Source organism: Balaenoptera acutorostrata, chromosome 11 (genome assembly GCF_949987535.1).
Source record: "Balaenoptera acutorostrata chromosome 11, mBalAcu1.1, whole genome shotgun sequence".
In the NCBI taxonomy this organism is placed as follows: Eukaryota; Metazoa; Chordata; class Mammalia; order Artiodactyla; family Balaenopteridae; genus Balaenoptera; species Balaenoptera acutorostrata.
Genome location: NC_080074.1, coordinates 40,411,857 through 40,431,114, shown reverse-complemented (window position 1 = coordinate 40,431,114; position 19,258 = coordinate 40,411,857). Strand labels below are relative to the sequence as shown.

The 19,258-nt window shown below is 36.5% G+C and overlaps 1 protein-coding gene and 1 long non-coding RNA gene across 5 annotated transcripts in view; one reads left to right on the top strand and one right to left on the bottom strand.

The window, feature by feature from the left end:
- The window catches only part of SYT1 (synaptotagmin 1), a 537,233-nt gene that overhangs the window by 324,575 nt on the left and 193,400 nt on the right, over positions 1–19,258 (top strand). For both annotated transcript variants that reach the window (XM_007194974.3, XM_007194973.3), the window contains exon 4: positions 15,185–15,367. In XM_007194974.3, coding sequence (XP_007195036.1) covers positions 15,202–15,367 — 166 coding nt within the window. In that variant the 5' untranslated portion in view covers positions 15,185–15,201. The remainder of the gene's footprint in view (positions 1–15,184; positions 15,368–19,258) is intronic.
- LOC102997960 (uncharacterized) overlaps positions 1–19,258 on the bottom strand; it is a 289,513-nt gene that overhangs the window by 123,351 nt on the left and 146,904 nt on the right. The window lies entirely within an intron of this gene.

The window sequence follows — 19,258 nt, the reverse complement described above, 5'->3', positions numbered from 1 at the left end:
TAAAGAAAAATACTTAAATTTAAGGACGTCAGTCCTTTTCTTTCAATCTGATGGATAAAAGCAGAAGACTCAGGCCTAAATTATAAATTACATACGCAGTCGAGCAAATGCCCAGACATGATGGAGACAGACCACAGTAAGAAAGAGGAAGGCTCCATGAGTTTTGGGAACCACAAACCTTGGACACTGACATTCTGAAATCAAATGACATTCTGATATCGATTTCCAGGCTTTTTCACTAGGGCAGTATTTATAATCTTTAACCAGCATGGCCAAGGGAGAAGTCTCAAGGGCAGTATAGACTCCTGCAGTCGTTGCCTAAGTTGTTTTTTTTTTAATTGAAGTATAGTTGATTTACAATGCTGTATTAGTTTCAGTTGTACAGCAAAGTGATTCAGTTATATATTTTTTTTCAATATATTCTTTTTCAGATTCTTTTCCCATATAGGTTATTACAAAATATTGAGTATAGTTCCCTGTGCGCTATACAGTAGGTCCATGTTGGTTATCTATTTTATATATAATAGTGTGTACATGTTAATCCCAAACTCCTAATTTATCCCCTTCAATGCCACACCTTTCTTACCTCATCTGGAATGCTGTTTTCTCATTCAGAAAGCTATTCAGTCTCTGATGATGGATTTCTACAAAGTACCATCTGAATCAGCTGATTTTTACAGAGACTCTTCTTCTAACACCCTCTGCAAAATGCTGGCTGGCTTCTTTACTTGTTATCATGAATAACAGCATGATTTTGTAGATACATGTTCTCTCTTTCAACACTGAATGCTCCCTATCCTTTTTCTGTCTACCAGCTGCCTTCTCTCTTCACTGTCAGCATTTTGTGATGAAAAAGATTCAATGACAAAGTGTGCCTAATATTGTGTAGGGTTTACATTCACTCAGGATTTGAAGCAGGCCCCCGTTCTTACTGTTCAAATGCCGTATCACCTCTGCTAATCCCAATTCTCTCCAAAATGGAACTTAATCTGATCTAACATGCAAAACTCAGAAATGCATCCAGAGCCTACTCGTGACACCAGAGAAAAATGAAGAATGGTGGGCAAATTCACCTAACTTTACCTAAGTTTATATGTTTCACTCCCTCATACCAGGAAAATGAAGTATCTATTTATAAAAATGTTATAAGTATATATCCTAAAAACAATCAAATTTCTACCATACTGGGGTAGGGATTGAGACTTTGTGCTGAATATTGCAAATACAAATATGAATAAGACCCTATCCCAAAACTCAAGGGGCTCAGAGGCTGGTAGGAAAAATACATACATAAGCAGATAATGATGACATAATTCTAGAAATTTAATAAAAATACATTAAAGTCCTCATTTTTTCCCTTTTCCAACATAAAGTAGAGGAGTCTTTTTACATATTGAAGAAAAGGGGGTGTGTTTTCATCAGAAGTATAGACAGGATTTCTGTTCCTGGTGGTTTATTAACCACAGAGATTATTTATGCTTCCTTCCAAAAGCTATTGAAATGGTAGAAAAGATATGAAAAGAAAGGGGTGAAGTACGTAAAACTCTGGGCAACATGAGAGTACCTTAACAAATCAGAAATTGAGATACTTCCAAAGGATAGAAAGCATTTCATAGTAATTGATCAGGACACCAGATCTGAGAAAACTGTAATCCGGAAGTACTTGATGAAAATACAGTCCAGAGAGAGGAACCATTTTCCCCAGCCGGCCCTAGATATTTTATCAAATTGATCCAGCACTTTTGCCTAGAGAGTAATTGCAATGGAGTAATTTATTAATGGAGAATTGCCGGCTCACAGCTGGGCAACCGACTCTAGTTTATACAGAGGTAAATAAGGCCACTCGGAATGCACGCTGAGTAATGTGGGGAGAAGTCTGGGAAGGGTTTAGGACCAAAACAGAAGCAGAGCAAGGTACTCTGAATCTCAAAACGATATTAAGAAGAACAGGAATAGCCCTTCTGTCAGAAATAAAACATGGCCCACTCCCAGAGAAATGCCTTCGTCACCTTGATAACCGAGGTCACTCCTAGCCTACCTGCTGCCCAGGCATCTGTAAGACAAGCCTGCTCGTCGGTACACTCCAACCAGGTGCACTGAGCTCCCGGTCAAACCCTCCATTCAGAGGAGAGGCTAACAGGAAAAGAGACTTGCCCAGTTTAGGAGAAATCCATATCAGTCACTAATACTAATCAACACAAGGTTCAAACACAGACATTCTGGCTTCAGAGCCTATGCTCTCATCTAGCACATAACTGGTCTAGATATGCATTGGCCCAGTATACCTAACTTAGTAACAGAACCTGCCCCCCCACACCTATGTCATATTTCCAATTATTGAAGGGAATTTTTTTAATGTCAGGCAAATATCCAATTGGTGAAACAGCTACCTATACAAATATTGAAAAGGTAAAAAAATCAAGGAAATGTATTTTGGAACCAGAGCATTACCACATGGACCAGTCATTATTCCACGAATTCATCCTTAGATCCGATCCTGGCTCTTTCTGATTCTCAAAACTTTTAATTTCTGAAGCAGCAGGGCCTCTAGAAGCCTCATGGTTTTCGGGCTAATGTTCTTACAGCTGTATTGGAATTGCTAGTGCTAGGAAAGGGTGATTCCCATATATGTACGACTTGGAAATTGGGGCTTCTAAATGGGTGCCTACCTCTCAGTGTCCTATAACGCCTTGCCAGGGCCACAGAGCTTCAGAAATTTTAACCAGTTTGACACAGAATCCTGAAAAATTCCTTTGGTAGCAGCTGCCCTTTTATTGAAAATTTGATAAATCTGAAATATATATTTAGAGCCTACTCCATTAGAGAAAAGGGAACAACCTCCATCGAGAAACAGAAAAAATTTTTTTCATTTCTTTCTGAGTCTAATTGATGTCACTATGGGAGCAGAGGGTAGAGAGGTAAACAGAAAAATTTGGCCATATTCCAGGATCTGGCCTTAAAAGTGATAGACTTAGAAAATGATTTTGAAAGTTATCTTTCAGTATGACTCACACTAACCAATTCACAAGAGACTAATGTATAAACTAGAATGCCAATACTTGTTTAGGGACTAGACATCTAGGCATCTCTTACCTGTATATTCTTTCCTAGCAGAGAAATCTACATGCAAATAATACTATGTTAACTTCATGAATCAGAGAAGGAGAAGCTCCTTGCATCTAGCTCTGTAATAGGGATATATCAATATTTGCTACAGGAACAAGATGATGATGATGATCATCATCATCATCAACACTGCATTAAAACAATTGTTATCAACTACCACTGAGTGCCTGCAATGTGCTTATTCACATTTTATCTAATTTCATAATAAATATATAAGTTGTATACTATTATCCTTTTTAACAGGTGAGGAAACACTGGCTCAGGGTGCAAGTAATGTGCTCTTGTTTTTTATAGCTAAAAAAGGCAACAGTCAGAACTGAGATCCCTCTCAAACTGGCCATCCTAGAGCTCATGTGTGCTCACAAGGTCCTTAACAGTACCACTTACCTTGTGAAAGTCTCCTCTTCCCTTGATGGATTCTCTCTTTTTTTTTTTTTTTAACACCCTAATTCCTACATTTCATTATGAATTATTTTTCCTTTAGGTATGTTGTTATTACTTTCACCTGTGTAGCTTTAAAGTTTCTCGTAGAACTATATTTTGCCTGTTCTTTCTGCCTCTAGCCCTGATAATTCTGTGATTTGAAGTTGCTGTTGTAGAAATCCTTCTCATATTTCAGTTTGATTTTATAATTTTACTCCGTTAATTTTAGTGGTGCTTTGCTGGCATTCCTACCTTTTCTTTCTTTGTTAGGCACAGAACTTTCACACGGTCCTTTTGGTTTGGGGTTTTTCTGGTTGCTGTTCTTTCTCACTGATTTTGTCTTTGATTGCCAAAGCCCCTGAGTGATTTCTAAAATCAAAATCTTCAGTAAACAAGTGGAATGATATTAAGTCATATCTCCTATTTGATTCTATATTTCACCTTCTAGAATACAAGGTGACTTTTAGCTGATTGAAATCAACACTCATATTTTATTCATGCTATCAGTGTACTTTTATCTTAGTAAAAGTGTTAGTTTATCTGTAATATGATATTCAGTGATGAATCTGTAAGAGAGTGTCCTCACTCTGAAATGTCTCCTTAGTCAGTTGGATATTAATTGACATTCGGCTACTGCTATTACCTGTTTTAAGGAAAAGCAGTTGCATATTAATGGCATGGAAGAAAAAATAGTTTGGCTAAATATAAACATTTTCTCCCAGTAAGTGCATCATCGTTTATAACCAGATTGATGAAATAAAACATGTAGTTCTAACCATCAATGATCTTGAGCTACACAATGGGGCAAGCTGCAAATCTTCCCTGTACCTGTTGTTTCACAGTAAGGTAGAGATGCTTTCTACTTAAGAATATTAAAAAATTGTGGTAATATGGCATTCTGAGATTAAAGGTCATCCAACAACTTTCAAAGAGGAAGATGGGCCATTCAGGACAAGTACTTTAGATCACTTTTCAGTTTTCTTTCAATATGTCATAATATCAAATTATTCATATGTTTGGAAAAAAGCCTAAAGAGATAAGAAGACTCCCGACAGAATGACTTTATTTTGATGCAATTATAGTGTCTGTAATTACTAAATCTACAATGAAAAGGCAATTTGACTCCATATATTGCTGTCATTAAGCCAGAATGCCTGTTTATTATGCAAATGAGAGGGTATTTATAGATCGTGCTTCTCGATGCCAACTATTACGCTGAACTCTTTCTTTGAAGACCTAAAATGTAAACTGCTATATATTCATCAGTCTTATCACTGAGCCACTCACATGGAAATGGCATTAAGTCCAATTGTTGGCCAAATGTAAGTTAAAAAAAAAATAAAGGCTACAGATACTGATTTTTATCAAAGTCACATTTTTCACAGTGATGCTTAAATGTGAGATAAGGAGGAGAAGCCAAAGAAAAGGAATCCACTAAGAAAGGTAACTTCAACTAATATCGTACACAAGGACACTGTTGATGAAAACTATACTAAACTGATCTATGTAAGATTTCCATTCCATATCTAGGTTTTCATATCTACCATTTTTATCAAAAAATAAAAAAGGGAGACTTTGACACTTACTGTATCATTTTTAGAATGCTACAAAATGCACTTGAAGTCTTTATAATGCATCTGAAAAAGCTCTTTTGCAAACTTTTCTTGATCATGACCCTGCCATCTTACCAAAATCTTGGGAGGCCCTTTAAAGCTATAAAAGTTCTCCAATATTGAGTGGTGCTTTGAAAATAAATTACAGTTTTTGAAACTGCATTAGTAGAGAAATGGGTGTACAATAAATGGATTACTAGAAAAACAATGTTAAATTTGTGAATTTATTATTAAATGCTTTTAGAGACATCTCTGATATCCCAATTTCCAAGATTTCTTTCCCTATTATAGGTGGGAAATTTTCAATTTGTCTAAGAACTCTTGCTTTTCTGTCTCATTATCACAGTATTTCAGTACTTGGGTTTTGACTTGGATATGTTTTGTTTCCATTCTTTTATTCTCTATATTATAGGTCTAAGGGGGGAAATAATCTAGCAATGAATATAGTTTTCATTTGGCTCAGGGATTCATTTTTACTTTAGCTAGTTCTTCTGAAATTTATGTTGACTATAATTGCTAAATGTAATTGTGGTGATTGATCTTCTGGGAATGAGAAACTCAGTTTGTTTAAAATTTTATACAGTCTATTACTTTATAATACATTATTTGTAAACAATGCTCATGCTTTCTCTTCATTCTTTAGGAAATCTCTATTTCATGTACTCTAAGAAACTATTAATTACAGGATGCAGCATGATTTTATATACCACTAAGAAAAAATGCTGCACATTAAACTATGCCCAAAAATGGTTTCATATCACTTGAATTTTTATTTTGTACTTATTGAAAGGTCATTGACTTATTTAGACAGATTTTATTTTGTGTCATTTTTCTGCATACAAATGAGGAAAATAAAAGAGATGGGTTAATAACTTGCAAAGATTTCTAAATCTGTCCTCAATTCATAGTTGATGATGCCCATCTTTTCTTACACACCATTTTCCTTTGTGCCATCAATAGTGTTCGATAAAGCATCTCTTTAAATATTGTTCCATTCGTGCTTCTAAAATCTTCCAAGCTGTTTGACTCCCATTCTGCTAGTTTTGAGTGTATAAGCTTACAGTAGAAAGCTTCAGACACAGCCAGGATTCAGATCCCTTCCTCAAATGGCCTTTAAATGATTTGTTACTGGGATATCAATAGGAATAAGAAGACAGTTGAGTGTGCACAAGCCTGGCTGACAGTGATAGTGAGATGTCATAGATTATAAGGCAAATAAATCCTCATTTCAGAGGTGCAAAAACATGGGGGAAAATTGTAATGTGGAAAAAAAACTGTATTCACAGTTGAATGTTTTAATCTCTCCACTATCAATGAGTCACCATGGCATTTTTCTAAAGCTACACAATAGGGGTCCCACATCACTCTACATCATCGGTTCTTTCACTTCACACACATACCCAGTTATGACTGCAGAGCAGACTTAGTAACAGAATTCACCACCTCTGGCTATAAATTCAGATATTCCAGGAACAACTAAGCCTCGTGAACCCACACAGTAGGTTTTACTTCTAATCATGCTTTCCTGATTACAAGGTACAGATACTCAGATTACTATCAATATTAGTATTTGCAAGATACTACATCCTGAAACTCAGAACTGAAAACCAAGCCAAAGGAAGCAGGAAAGCCAGAGGGATGAGGCTGCTTGGTGGTCACAGATTTGAGCCCTGGGATCAGCTGCATTTGGAGTCCCGGTCCCCGCACTTATTAACTCTGTGACAATGAGCATGGTTCTTCTCTTCTCTATGCTTCAGTTTCTTTAGGGTATTTCATAGCGTAAATTCCTGAAGGAGAGAATCTTACTGGCCTCACTCACCTTTTCATGCTAAACAGTGTCATTAGCCTCAGGCCAGCATCTAAGTGAGGTGCCCTTGAGTCAGGTACTCATACCTCCTTACATCTGCTGTGCCCATGGCTCTTGGGCGGTGATCATGCAACCTACATGGACTCTTTTCCATCGTTAGAGTCTGTAAGCAGGACAATTTCAGTGGAAAGGGGCTATGGGTGGGCATTCACATCTTAAGTACATCTCCCACCACCATCTACAGGATCCACAGTCAGATATCTCCTCAGAAAAAGAAGTTTAAAAAATTTTTTTAATAGATACAAAGATTTTGAACAAATTGGGCCAGCTTGGAAATCAACCCTAGTAATAATGACACTTTCACCAAAGTACATTATTATTTTTTTAAACAATGAAAATTAGAGTAAGACAGGAAAATAACTGAATTCTTATTATTAACAGTGTCCTTCCACCTTTAAGGAAGAGAAGTCTTGAGGAACTGCTTTTGCTTGTCTTGGGGAGACAGGAATGGAAGGGGGTAAACACTGGACAACCTGGAAAACTAAATTGTGTAAGATAAAGATAGGAAATAATTCACATTGAACATATGAAAACCAGAAGTTGGTAGTCAATTCCAATGTCTAGTAGGAGTAGCTGACCATTTAAAAGTTTGACCTCTGGCTTTTAATACAAATGTTGCTTTTCTGCTCTTTGGAGCCCCTAACATATGTACCCCGCTCTGCTTACTCCTTTTGGACCCAGATTTCCTAATTCCTGGTCCTACAGTTTACTTCTTATACATGCTTTCCCATCTGCTCCCTGGCGATCAGAGTAGTGTTTCCAGTTGTCTAACTGTGTCAGGAAGGTAACTGCGAGTTGTAATTTACCACTATTGGTGTCAAGAGATGCCATCCTGGGGTCTGTTTGAGTCTCCATAATGGCAGGAAGAGGCAGCCAGGAGAAACTCAGAGCCTGTCTCAATGGTGTGAATTGGCATCTTACTCTCCTTTTCGCTGACTCCACACAAGGTACAGGACTCAGGAGACACACATAACATGCATCAAGTACCCAGTACATGATAAGTAAGACATAGCAGTAAATAAGTATGGTTCTCCCCTTCGGAGAAAGAAAAGAAACTAAGAAAGAAAGAAAAGACAAAACTAAGGAGAGCAGGAGGATGTCGATTGGAGAGGAGAGACAGAGAGAGAGAGGGGGCAGAAAGATAGGAGAAGGAAAACCAACATAGCTGTAGGAGGCTGCAGAGAGACAGGCTTGGAAGAAGGGACAGAGAACACATAACAGCACCTTCTATGGGGCTAGGAAAGGGAGATCATGATGATGGTTTCCATGGACATTTACTTATTTCCAAACTCATCAAGTTGTACACATTAAATATGTACAGTTTTTGTATGTCAACCATACCCCAGTCATTCAATATCTCCTAAGGGATTCTTAGGAGATGCAGCTGGTGAGTGTTCAGTATTCCTCCCTCCTCACATTTTTCCAAAGACACCTTCAGCATAATAACCTCTACACCCCTTCAGTGTTTGTACTGTGATATTTGTAGGACTGGGGAAGAATGTTGATTCTTTTTTCAAAGTAAAGCTAAGCAGCCCCATTTGTATTTGATTTGCAAAGGCATCTATGAGAGATACTGGCTGAGAACCATACTCTTAAGCAGAATTCTCCCTGCACCTCTTTAGGAGACTTTTGTGATGAGATAAAGGGGTAAAATCTGGAGCTACCTAGATCTATTTTGAATCAACAGATTGCAGATACAGGGCTCAGGGGCCTGTATGTTTTATGGTTTCATAAAGGTAGGCTGCGTGCTATGCTTCCATTTGCTCCAAGGTCTGATAAACAACCTTTCATCTCTCTCCATTTTACTGGGACTAACACCGAAAGTCAGCCATGACTCCTGCCATGACAGGGGCCGTACAACCTCTGGCTGTCCTCCTACTTCCAGCAAGAGAAACTATGTAAACCGAAGAGACGCTACACCTCAAGCCTGACATTCCAACATTTGCAAACTCACGGAGGATTTTGATCATGCTGCTAGAGTTCACTAACTGCCTAAGGATCCTTGGGTTTGGAAAGAATTTAAATGAAACTTTTGACAGTGTTGTGTTTTTTTTTTCCCCAAAATCTTTCAGAGTGGGTGTCATAGGTGGGATTCCCAGGGAAGCTGCTCTGAGTCAGAGGTAGCTTACTGGGGACTGCTTTCCATGTAAGGGAGTGGAGGAAGCAAGGCTTAGACAAGATGCAGTTACCACAGCCTTCAGCTGATCCTACAGGGCTCTTCAGAGATGAACCAGATTAAGGCAGGGGGACGTGCCTTTACACCAGCATCCTAGTCATTGCATGTGGGCTGTCCCTGGAGAAGTGGGTTTAACCTTGGACAAAGCAGTTCCCTTTACCCAAGGGTGATTCTTTAGGAGAGACTCCTCAGCTGTGAGCTGTCAGCAGGCCCTGAGACTGAGGGCCTCATTCCTGAAAGGGAGGGAAGGATGCACAGGGCATCTTCTTAGGGTTTTCACCTACACTTACAGAAGGTCAAGGGAAATTCGGATGGAATAAAATGACTACATTCTGCCCTTCATCTCAAAAATACTTTATAACACATTCTGTGATATCTCCTGGACTCTGTAATAATTTCTGCAAGAATTACTTTCAGTTTGGGGCATTTCTGCATTCAAAGACTTTTTCTTAGTAATAATATATTCTTCAATATTTCTTTGACCTTCTTCTCCTGTTTGCTCTTTAATTTTGCACGTTATTATGATAAAGTACAATACTTAAATAGAGATGGAAATAGTTCTTTCAACAAAAATCATTATGTTTATGCAGTATGATAGACTATCTCACTATAAAATCCAAGAAATCCATATCAATTTATGGACCTAGAGATAGACATAATTAAAGTCCTCCTAAGTAGAATAAATGTAAGGGACAGAGGGAAGTTGTCATGGCAACAAAAAATCCTGATTTTCCTCATTTTATACCACAAATGTATTAACCTTTATGATACCTTAAAATTTCTTCTACATTCTATTTTAACCAGTGGCCATTTTGCATATTATATTTGCTAAATATGTAGCTGAATCCTTCTTTCTTGCAGTTTTGCTTTTTACATTACATTGTAAAGTTTTTATTTTTAATCTGGCATTAAGAAATAAATCTCTGTCTGCAAGGTATAGTTTTCTCAAGAGCAAAACAGTTTTAAAGGCTTTTTCTTCTGTGTAATTTAAAATAATTCAGGTTTATAATATACTGACAATGTAAACATACGGGAAAAAAACAGTGAGTATCCTATCACAAGGTTGACATTTTTAAGTGTATCTTTCCAACCTCTTTTATACAAAAGATCTTATCTAGAGAAATTGGACATACTTTATATAATGTTTCATAATTTGCATTTTCATCTAATACTCTAATGTATTTCCAGGTTTGTAAATATTTATCTTTAAGATAATTCTAATAACATTATTTTATGGATTACCATAATTTAAGTCTCTCTGTTAGGTAGTTTCTGGTCTTCTAATACTATAAATAAGTTACAACAAACATCCTTATATTAAATGAATTCTTTACTGTGAATTCCTACAAAAAGAATGAGTGCTTCTACAGCTTTTAACATGTTCTCTTACTTTGGCCTCTATAAAGTATTTTTCAAAACTATGGTCTTTACCCATTGCCAAGTTTTTGTATCCTCACCTTCGCATCTATATTTATCCTCATTTACAATTAATATATATTAACTTTCAGTTTTTTGACTATTTGTTAAATTAAACACTTTTTTTTTTGGTAGGAGGGATTTGCATTTCTTTCTTTTAGAATTGCTTGCTTGTGTCCTTTGTACCCAACCTTCTTCTAGGCAGGAATTTATTTTTCTATTCAATAATATTTCTCTTGGCATATTCAAGATGTTAAATTCCACTTTAACAAACTCAATGACTATACCTCAAAATTAAGCAGTCTCTTTCCTATTAGTAAGATGACTTGTGTTTTCTATTTACTGGTAAACCAATTCAAAAGAAAATCATAAATACCTTTCCAGTACTGATTTAATTGTTTCATAATACTTAAATGTTATTACTGGAATAGACTAGTGGAAGGAACTTTGGATCAGGCTAAATCTGTGTAGAACAAATCACTTAACCTCTCCACAACCATTTTTTTTCCCTGTAAAATATGATAAGTTACTTTTCAGGGTTGTAATGAGAATTGAGGATATTATACTTAAATATCAATGCCAGCATTTTGGCACATAGTAGGTTCTTAATAAATGGCATCTTTAGTTTTTCTTAGCCTCATTTAATGTTATTGTATCTTAACAGGTCCCTTAGCATAGTGATTTTCCAAACTGTAGGTCGCAAACCAATAGTTGTTTGTGAAACTAATAAATATAACTAGAATTTTTTACTAAAACAGAACAGAATAGAATGGAATGTATCAGAATATTTCACACATAGTAAGGGCAAGTTTCTTTATGTGAAATGTGTTCCATATTTAACATATAGGGGGAGAGTGTGTATACTGGAGCACAATACACAATGTACTTCTTACTAAGGGTCATAGTCCAAAACTTCTTCAAAAAAACCACTATTTTATTAGATTTTAGTCTCATAGCATACAAGTCCCTTATACTAGTAGCTAGGACACCTAGGTTCAAACCTCAACTCCACTAATTACTGCTATCTATCTTTGAACCAATTGCGTAACTTCTGTATGCCTTAGTCTCCTCACCTGTAAAATGGGTGCTAATTATACTTATCTCATGGGAATGGTGTGAGAACTCCATGAGTTCATATATCTCAGCCACTTAGCATGTCCTCAATAACTGTTGGCTGTTTTTATCAAGACTTGAGTAGAGGGCTTCCCTGGTGGCGCAGTGGTTGAGAATCTGCCTGCTAATGCAGGGGACACGGGTTCGAGCCCTGGTCTGGGAAGATCCCACATGCCGCGGAGCAGCTGGGCCCGTGAGCCACAACTACTGAGCCTGCGCGTCTGGAGCCTGTGCCCCGCAACGGGAGGGGCCGCGATAGTGAAAGGCCCGCGCCCCGCGATGAAGAGCGGTCCCTGCACCGCGATGAAGAGTGGCCCCCGCTTGCCGTAACTAGAGAAAGCCCTCGCACGAACCGAAGACCCAGCACAGCCAAAAATAAATAAATAAATAAAAATAAAAAAAAAAAGTAGCTATAAAAATAAAAAAATAAAAAAAAAAAAGACTTGAGTAGAACATAAATTGTTTTACTAAATAAACAAACAATGCCACCTGCACTAAAGTACATAAGAGAGTATAAAGTCATCACATTAGTCAGGACTGAATAATAAGCTAGTTTTTCCACCTGCAAAGTGATGCTTCTTGTTAAGCATCCCTAAATATGCATTTTCGAGAGCCATGTAACTGTTCTTAGTTTTGTTATTTACAAACACTATCTCTCAAAATATAAAGGAATGAAATTAAATTCAGCAATTGGTCTTTCTTTGACAGTATATTAGATCCTTAATTGCCCATTATATCTTTATAATTTGTGAAAGACTTTTAATTTCACAGTGGTATACATTAAGTAAAAGAAGCACTGTCTATATATTTCGTACATAATCTTTTCTTGATTTTTAAAACAATCAGAAATGGTAGGGATAATGTCATTGGCTAGTAAGTTCCAAGTTTATAGGTTTTACCTTTTTTGATAAAACATCTTGCAAGCTGTACCTTATGTCTGAAGAGAATTCTTTCTGGAAATTATAGAAACATTCTTTGCTTCCTTCACAACAACAACAAAAATACTGCGTAAGCTTCAAGTGCCTTTTCTAAATGTTAACTCTGTTTAATAAAAGCCTTATTTTTCCCAAAGCCATTTAGATCATTCAACTTATATATACAAATGTTTTATATATATTCCAAAATAAACTGGGGAAATATGAAAATATTTAACAATCCAAGAGAAAGGACCCAAACATCTCCGTGCACAAAAGCTATAAACAACTGTGTAGCCATATGGAGGGAGCAGCCGGACGTCAGGCTCAGCCCAGCAATGATATCCCACTTCCAGAACATGACAGAAATTGAGCTGAAACAGACAATATACCTTTAATTTAATAATGACACTGCTGTATTTAGCTATTCTATTTAGCACAATCGTTTCCTTTAAATCCCACAGCAAACCATAATTCCTCAAATATCCTCAACTATCCTGTGGAGATAAGTAATGATAATCACATCTGGTGATTCTCATAGCAGAGGAATGAATTCATTTTTTAATACACACAGATATTTTATGCACATGTATGTGTTTGTGTGTGTGTAACTGTAGTCTTGCTAAGTCACATGAAATATGAGTTAAGGCATCATCAATATCAATAGCTTCACCTAGGTTGTGCAAACAGTACTCCAAATTTTTGCAGGGAGACAAGAGCCAAAGCTAAACAGAATCAGAAAATCAGGGAAAGCTTCTGGAAAGTGACCCTGAGTTAGAAAAAATAAAATTTTTTCACAATCTGGAAAAGTCTGAGCTGCCAAATGCTATTAGGGAGGGAGGGATAGATCAATCAATTGATTGATCAATTAATCAATAGAAGGAACAAACTTGCATGCCAGACATTGTGCTAAATTCTTTGCATGGATTAAAGCCTTACATACTTGGTATGATTACTCTCCTTTTACAAATGAAGAAACTCAAGAACAGAGAAGCCCTGAACCCCTATCTGTCTAATTCTACCCCTTAGGATTGTATTAGTAGCTACTAGTGAAAAATTCAAAGCTTTCAAAAGAGAACTAATCTATTATAAAATTTGATTATCTATGTATCTCAGCCTCATCCTTGATCTCCTTTCAGGAGACCCAAAATGTCTAGATTTTGATTAAGATTTTAATAAATCCCATACATTTGAGATTATTCTACTTTCAACTGTACTCTCACTAAATATGTAAGTAGGCGTAATTAATGCACAGAAGGTTTGAAGTCTATAAAAATCCTTTATCTGCTTGCTCGTTATTTCCATTTCTTTGCAACTCAAAAGGGCTTTATGGGTCCATCAACTTTCCTGCTGAGACTGTGAAGTTAGGCCCAGGCCTATTTGTATTTATCTATTTCTGCCCCAAATCATGTCCACTCTCACCAGCACAGTCTGAAAACTTACATCACACGGTAAAAGTATTTAAGTCCAGAATACGTTTAGATTGGAGAATATGACTTCATTTGTACCCCTTTAGAAGACCTTCCTTACATTTATACAGCACTTCACATGTACTTAAGAAAAATCTAGGCAGGGCAGGTTTCGATTCTTCATATTTCAAAAGATGTGTAAATTAAGAAGTTTAATGCCTTGTCAAACTTCATTTAGCTAGTGAAGAAAACTAGAACTGTTTTCTGTATTCAAGGCTAAGATTTTTTCACTGACTACCTTAAGGATTCATTTTTTAAAATATTTTGAAGATAACATTTTAAATAATTGAATAAATTTAATAATTTATATTAATTATATAATTCAATAATATAATCAAACTAAATAAACTGAAATAATTAAAGTCATGTTTTATCATCAGCACCTCGGTCCATATAGTCAATCATGCCACATTTACAGTGGCTTCAAAAATTCACCCAGCAAGACAAGTGAATTATTGATCATAGTATTATCTACAGTAAATGTCAAAAAAACATAACTGGGCAGAAAGCATACTATCAATAAATGAGATTCAAGAACTAATTTCAGTATAACATTCAGGAATCTTAGAGTATCAATGTTACAATAAGATTCTTTACAACCATTTTAAAATTTACTAACATTTTGAACGTGCTATCATTTATAATTTATCAACACTTCCAATATAAATATTTGGTCTCTCCTTTTCGAAAACGCAAAACATTTAGAGTATAGAGCAGGTATGTTGTCAGCAATTGTTTCATGGACATTTCAGTAGGATATGGGTTAAAAAGTTAAATCTATATAGCAAATAATTGCCTGTATAACTAATAGATTTGACAGTTTCATTTTATTGTTAGGAGAAAATGCTTTCAATAACTATGTCTGGTCTTACCTTCTGGGGAAGAACCTTCTCTGTAGTTCCATAAATATTTCATGAACCAACATAAAGTAATATGCTAATGACAGGCTATTTACCCAGCGAGCAGGTGCGCCCTCTGATGTTTTTTCATCTCTAGAATAGCGTTGATGTGGGGTCAGTTAAACCATGTTGAGTTGTTCTTTTTTTTTTGCTTCCCTCCCCTCACAGTTTCACCTGAACCTAAAATGGTGAGCGAGAGTCATCATGAGGCCCTGGCAGCCCCGCCAATCACCACTGCAGCGACTGTTCTACCAAATAATGCCACAGAGTCAGCCAGTCCTGGCGAAGGAAAGGAGGATGGCTTTTCTAAGCTGAAGGAGAAGTTTATGAATGAGTTGCATAAAATTCCATGTGAGTATTGTATATTGTTGCTTGAGTAAAAATCAATGGTTGAAAATCAACGTACCCATCGGGAGAAAAAGAATTCCTCTTAACCTAAGTGTACATTTGATTTTTTATTATTGGAATAGTAGTATTCCAAAAGTAAAATGGAATATTCTTGGAAATGGAATATTCTTCTTAAGGATTTAAATATACTTAATACATGAAAATCCAATTTATAAAAAAAACGATCTTGTGTTTAATGTAGGTGGGCTCTTTTTTAAATCTTCTTCAATGTCTCTTTCTCCAGAGAATGTTAACGTTTATGTGTTGTGTAGTTTAGATTTGTATTTATGAAATCATTCCACTGTAAAGCTTATTCCTAAGCAATAGCTAAAATGTACTTTCCCATTATTACGAGTTTGGTTTTCTTTCACTCATCTGTTAATATTTCAAAAGCTTTTGCACACTTTTTAACATTTTCTTTGTTGTCATTGGGAAAGAAACAATAACCTGGACCTAAGTTTATTTGTGTGGGTATAGCACTAAGTCCAACCAGCGCCATTTAATTTAAATCATAAACTACAGGTTGGTCTTTTTTCTTCAGAGATGAACATTTACTATGCACCAGACACTTCTCTAGGTTCTGGGAAAGTAAGTTTTGGCCCTCACAAAGCTTATATTCTAGTGGGGGAAAAGAAATAATCAGTAAGGAGGCAAATGTATATGATACATCACGGAATGGTAAATAATATAAGGAAACAGGAGGAGAGTAAGTGGGAAAGGGAAGGGGGTAGAGGGTAAAAGGTCATTATTTTTTAGGATTATCTGAGCTAATTTCCTTTGTAAGGAAACCTGGAGAAAGTAGGGGAGAAAGTTCTAAAACCTGTGATATACAAAGGCCCTTAGGCAAGAATCTGCCTGCAATAGCAAGGAGCTCAGTGTGCCTTCGGTAGAATAACACAAGGTAGAGGATGGCAGAAGACAAACCTGAGGCCCCGTTATATGGAGCCTAGTGAATTGTTCTAAGGAACCTGGGTTTTACTCTGAGTGAAATAAAATGCCTTCGCAACATTCTGAGCAGAGGTATCCTATGATCTGACGTAGGTTTTTCTTAAAAATCACTCTTGAAAATGTGCTTGTGTTGAAAATGTGCTTAGAGGGGCAAGGACAGAAGATAAAGCAGGCTGTTGCAATCATCTAGATGAGAGATTTACCAAAGTTATAAGAGTTATTCTATAAGGACATTGAGAAACTAAATGAAAAGTACAGGGAATCAATTTCTTATCCTCCCAGGAATTAACAACTTGTTCATCTGTTTGTCCACCTTTAACAAATCCAAGAGACACTCTTAGCTCAGTTGTCAGTAATTTCCATTCCCAGCATGAAGCTCCAAAACCTAGGGAAGATGGAGATGGTCCAACAGAGCGATCCCTAGGATGGGAAACACAGGCTCTCAGGTTCTCTTCCTTGCTCCGCTGCTGAGCTGATGGACTGATTTGGGTATCTTTTGATATGACTTTGAAGTCATAACTACAGGGCAAAAACCAAATGCATCTGTCATGGGGGCAAACTCTCACTTGAATATTTTATCGAAATGCTTGCTCTAAAAGAAATGTGTTAGAGGGAAGCAGAGAAAGAAAAGAACACCACCAAATCAAACGCATATTCTGCCTTGTCTTCAACACCCTTTCCTTCTCTGGAAGAGTAAACAATATGAGAAGCAATGGCAATGTTGATAACAGTGAGATTTAATGTTCCCCGTGTATCCACACACCCATTCTCTCATCTCCTTTAGGCCTTCACCCAATAGCATCTTCTTAATTAGGACTTCCCCAACCATGCTATTTAAAATTCTAACCCATTTACCCCACCCAATCTTTGCCAGCATTTCCTGCCCTCTCCCTTGCTTTATTTCTCACTGTATTACTTAGCACCATGTGAAATGCTATGTATTTTATTATCTGTTTTTCAATTGCTCTGCTCTCTCCAAAATAATGTAACCTCTATGAGGGCAAGAAGTTGGGTCTGTTCTATGCATAGTTTCATCCCTGGTGATCCTTAATATATACGGGGCACTCAATATCTATTTGTTGAGTGAATTAATGAATGAATCAAGGTTGATTTAACTTATATCCTGAGCCCCTCACTCTTAGATTTTGAGGCCTTAACATGCTGAAAATTTAAAGCATATGAAAAAATTTTAAGATAAACAACAACGTCCTACTGTATGGCATAGGGAACTATATTCAATACCCTGTGATAAACCATAATGGAAAGGAATATGGAAAAGAATGTATAAATATGTATAACTGAATCACTTTGCTGTAGAGTAGAAATTAACACAACATTGTAAATCAACTACAATAAATTTTTAAAATTTAATTTCTAACACCAAAGAAAGCATCATTTCAATGCTTGACTGTGTCATTCACATTGAAAAAACAAGTTGTTTCCATATTTATAGTCATAACTCCATCTTTTAGCCTTCTCCACTTAGTGCCAGCTATTACTTTATCCTTTCCTCCCTGTGCATCAGCAGGAAAAGAATCAGCTGGGAAAAAATATCTATGCAACTCTCCCTTCATTTTTTTTCTTTCCCTTGGCTAATTTTATTTCATTCCTTCTTCCCAAGCCACTATCCCATTCCTGTGTTTCTTTCTTGGGCACTGGGAATTAGCCCAGGAAATCAGCCTTCCTCCATGGAGATTTGCTTTTGACCAGCAACCTAAAATAATAGAATGTCAGAGGATCTAGGTAACACCTCTAGAAATATTATGTTGCTTGCTCCCTCCTTGATTTAATGGGAAGAAACAACTGAAATACCTAAAATTTTTAAACGGTTTGGTAAATAAGTTTAGGAAAACTAAATCATAAATACAGCCATGCAGGTTTATGATAAATATTGTAACTGCGAATTTTACACTTTCATTTTAATCCATCACAATTTTTACTGCCCGTGTAATTGAAATTTCTAATGGGATTTATACACAGGGAGCAACACTCAACAGAAATGAAACAGATCCCTAAATCAAATTCCTTTAGGAGCATATGTTATATAAAGGTTATCACTTCTGACTTGGCATAATACGGTGATGCTAATGACAGGTAACAAATTAGAATATTAATTGATTCCCGTCTCTGAACTAAATCTTGGCTCTCTGGCAGATGTGTTTTTCGCAAAATTGATAGCAAACAGCTTTAGTCTGTCACTTGAAATTCCCACTTGTGAAAAGAGAGGTATCACAATGGCAAGGAGTGTGCATGTCATTAGTTGGGTAATCTGCAGAGTCCAGCACGGAGCATATTCAAACCAAATTGCCTGATGATATCATCCACAACACTATGGAGTGTCAAATAAAAAAAGGAAAAGGAAATGGTAAATGCTGAGCATTTTAATCTTTCAATTCATTCTGCACACTGTTATCTAAATGAAGCAGACAAGGTTTTTCAGAATGTTTCTTTATTTTGCAACTTTGATTTTAATATGACTAGGGCCATGGTTGGTTTGTAAAGCATGAACCCGTGTCATCCAAATAGCTGTGATTAAGGTTTTGACATTCATGAGCTTCTTGAAGTCAAGTGCAACTTTCCTGAATCACAGCAGAAAACCAAATAGCCAGAACTTGACTCTGAGTCTAGAATAAGAGCAAGTGGGCTAACGGTAGTTATGTAATTTGTGCAGAAATACTATTGGATAGACAGTTTAACACAGGGATTAAAAACACAAGCTTTGGTTACAGACTACATGGGTTCAAATCTTAGCTCTGCCACATCCTAGCTCTGTGACCTCGGGAATTATTTCATCTTTCTGTGCTTCAGTTTCTGCTAGTATAAAATGGGGATTAAAAATAATATCTCCATCATCTGGTAGTTGGGTAAAGGCATCAATGCATAGGAAGGGCTTAGAGTGTCTGGCAC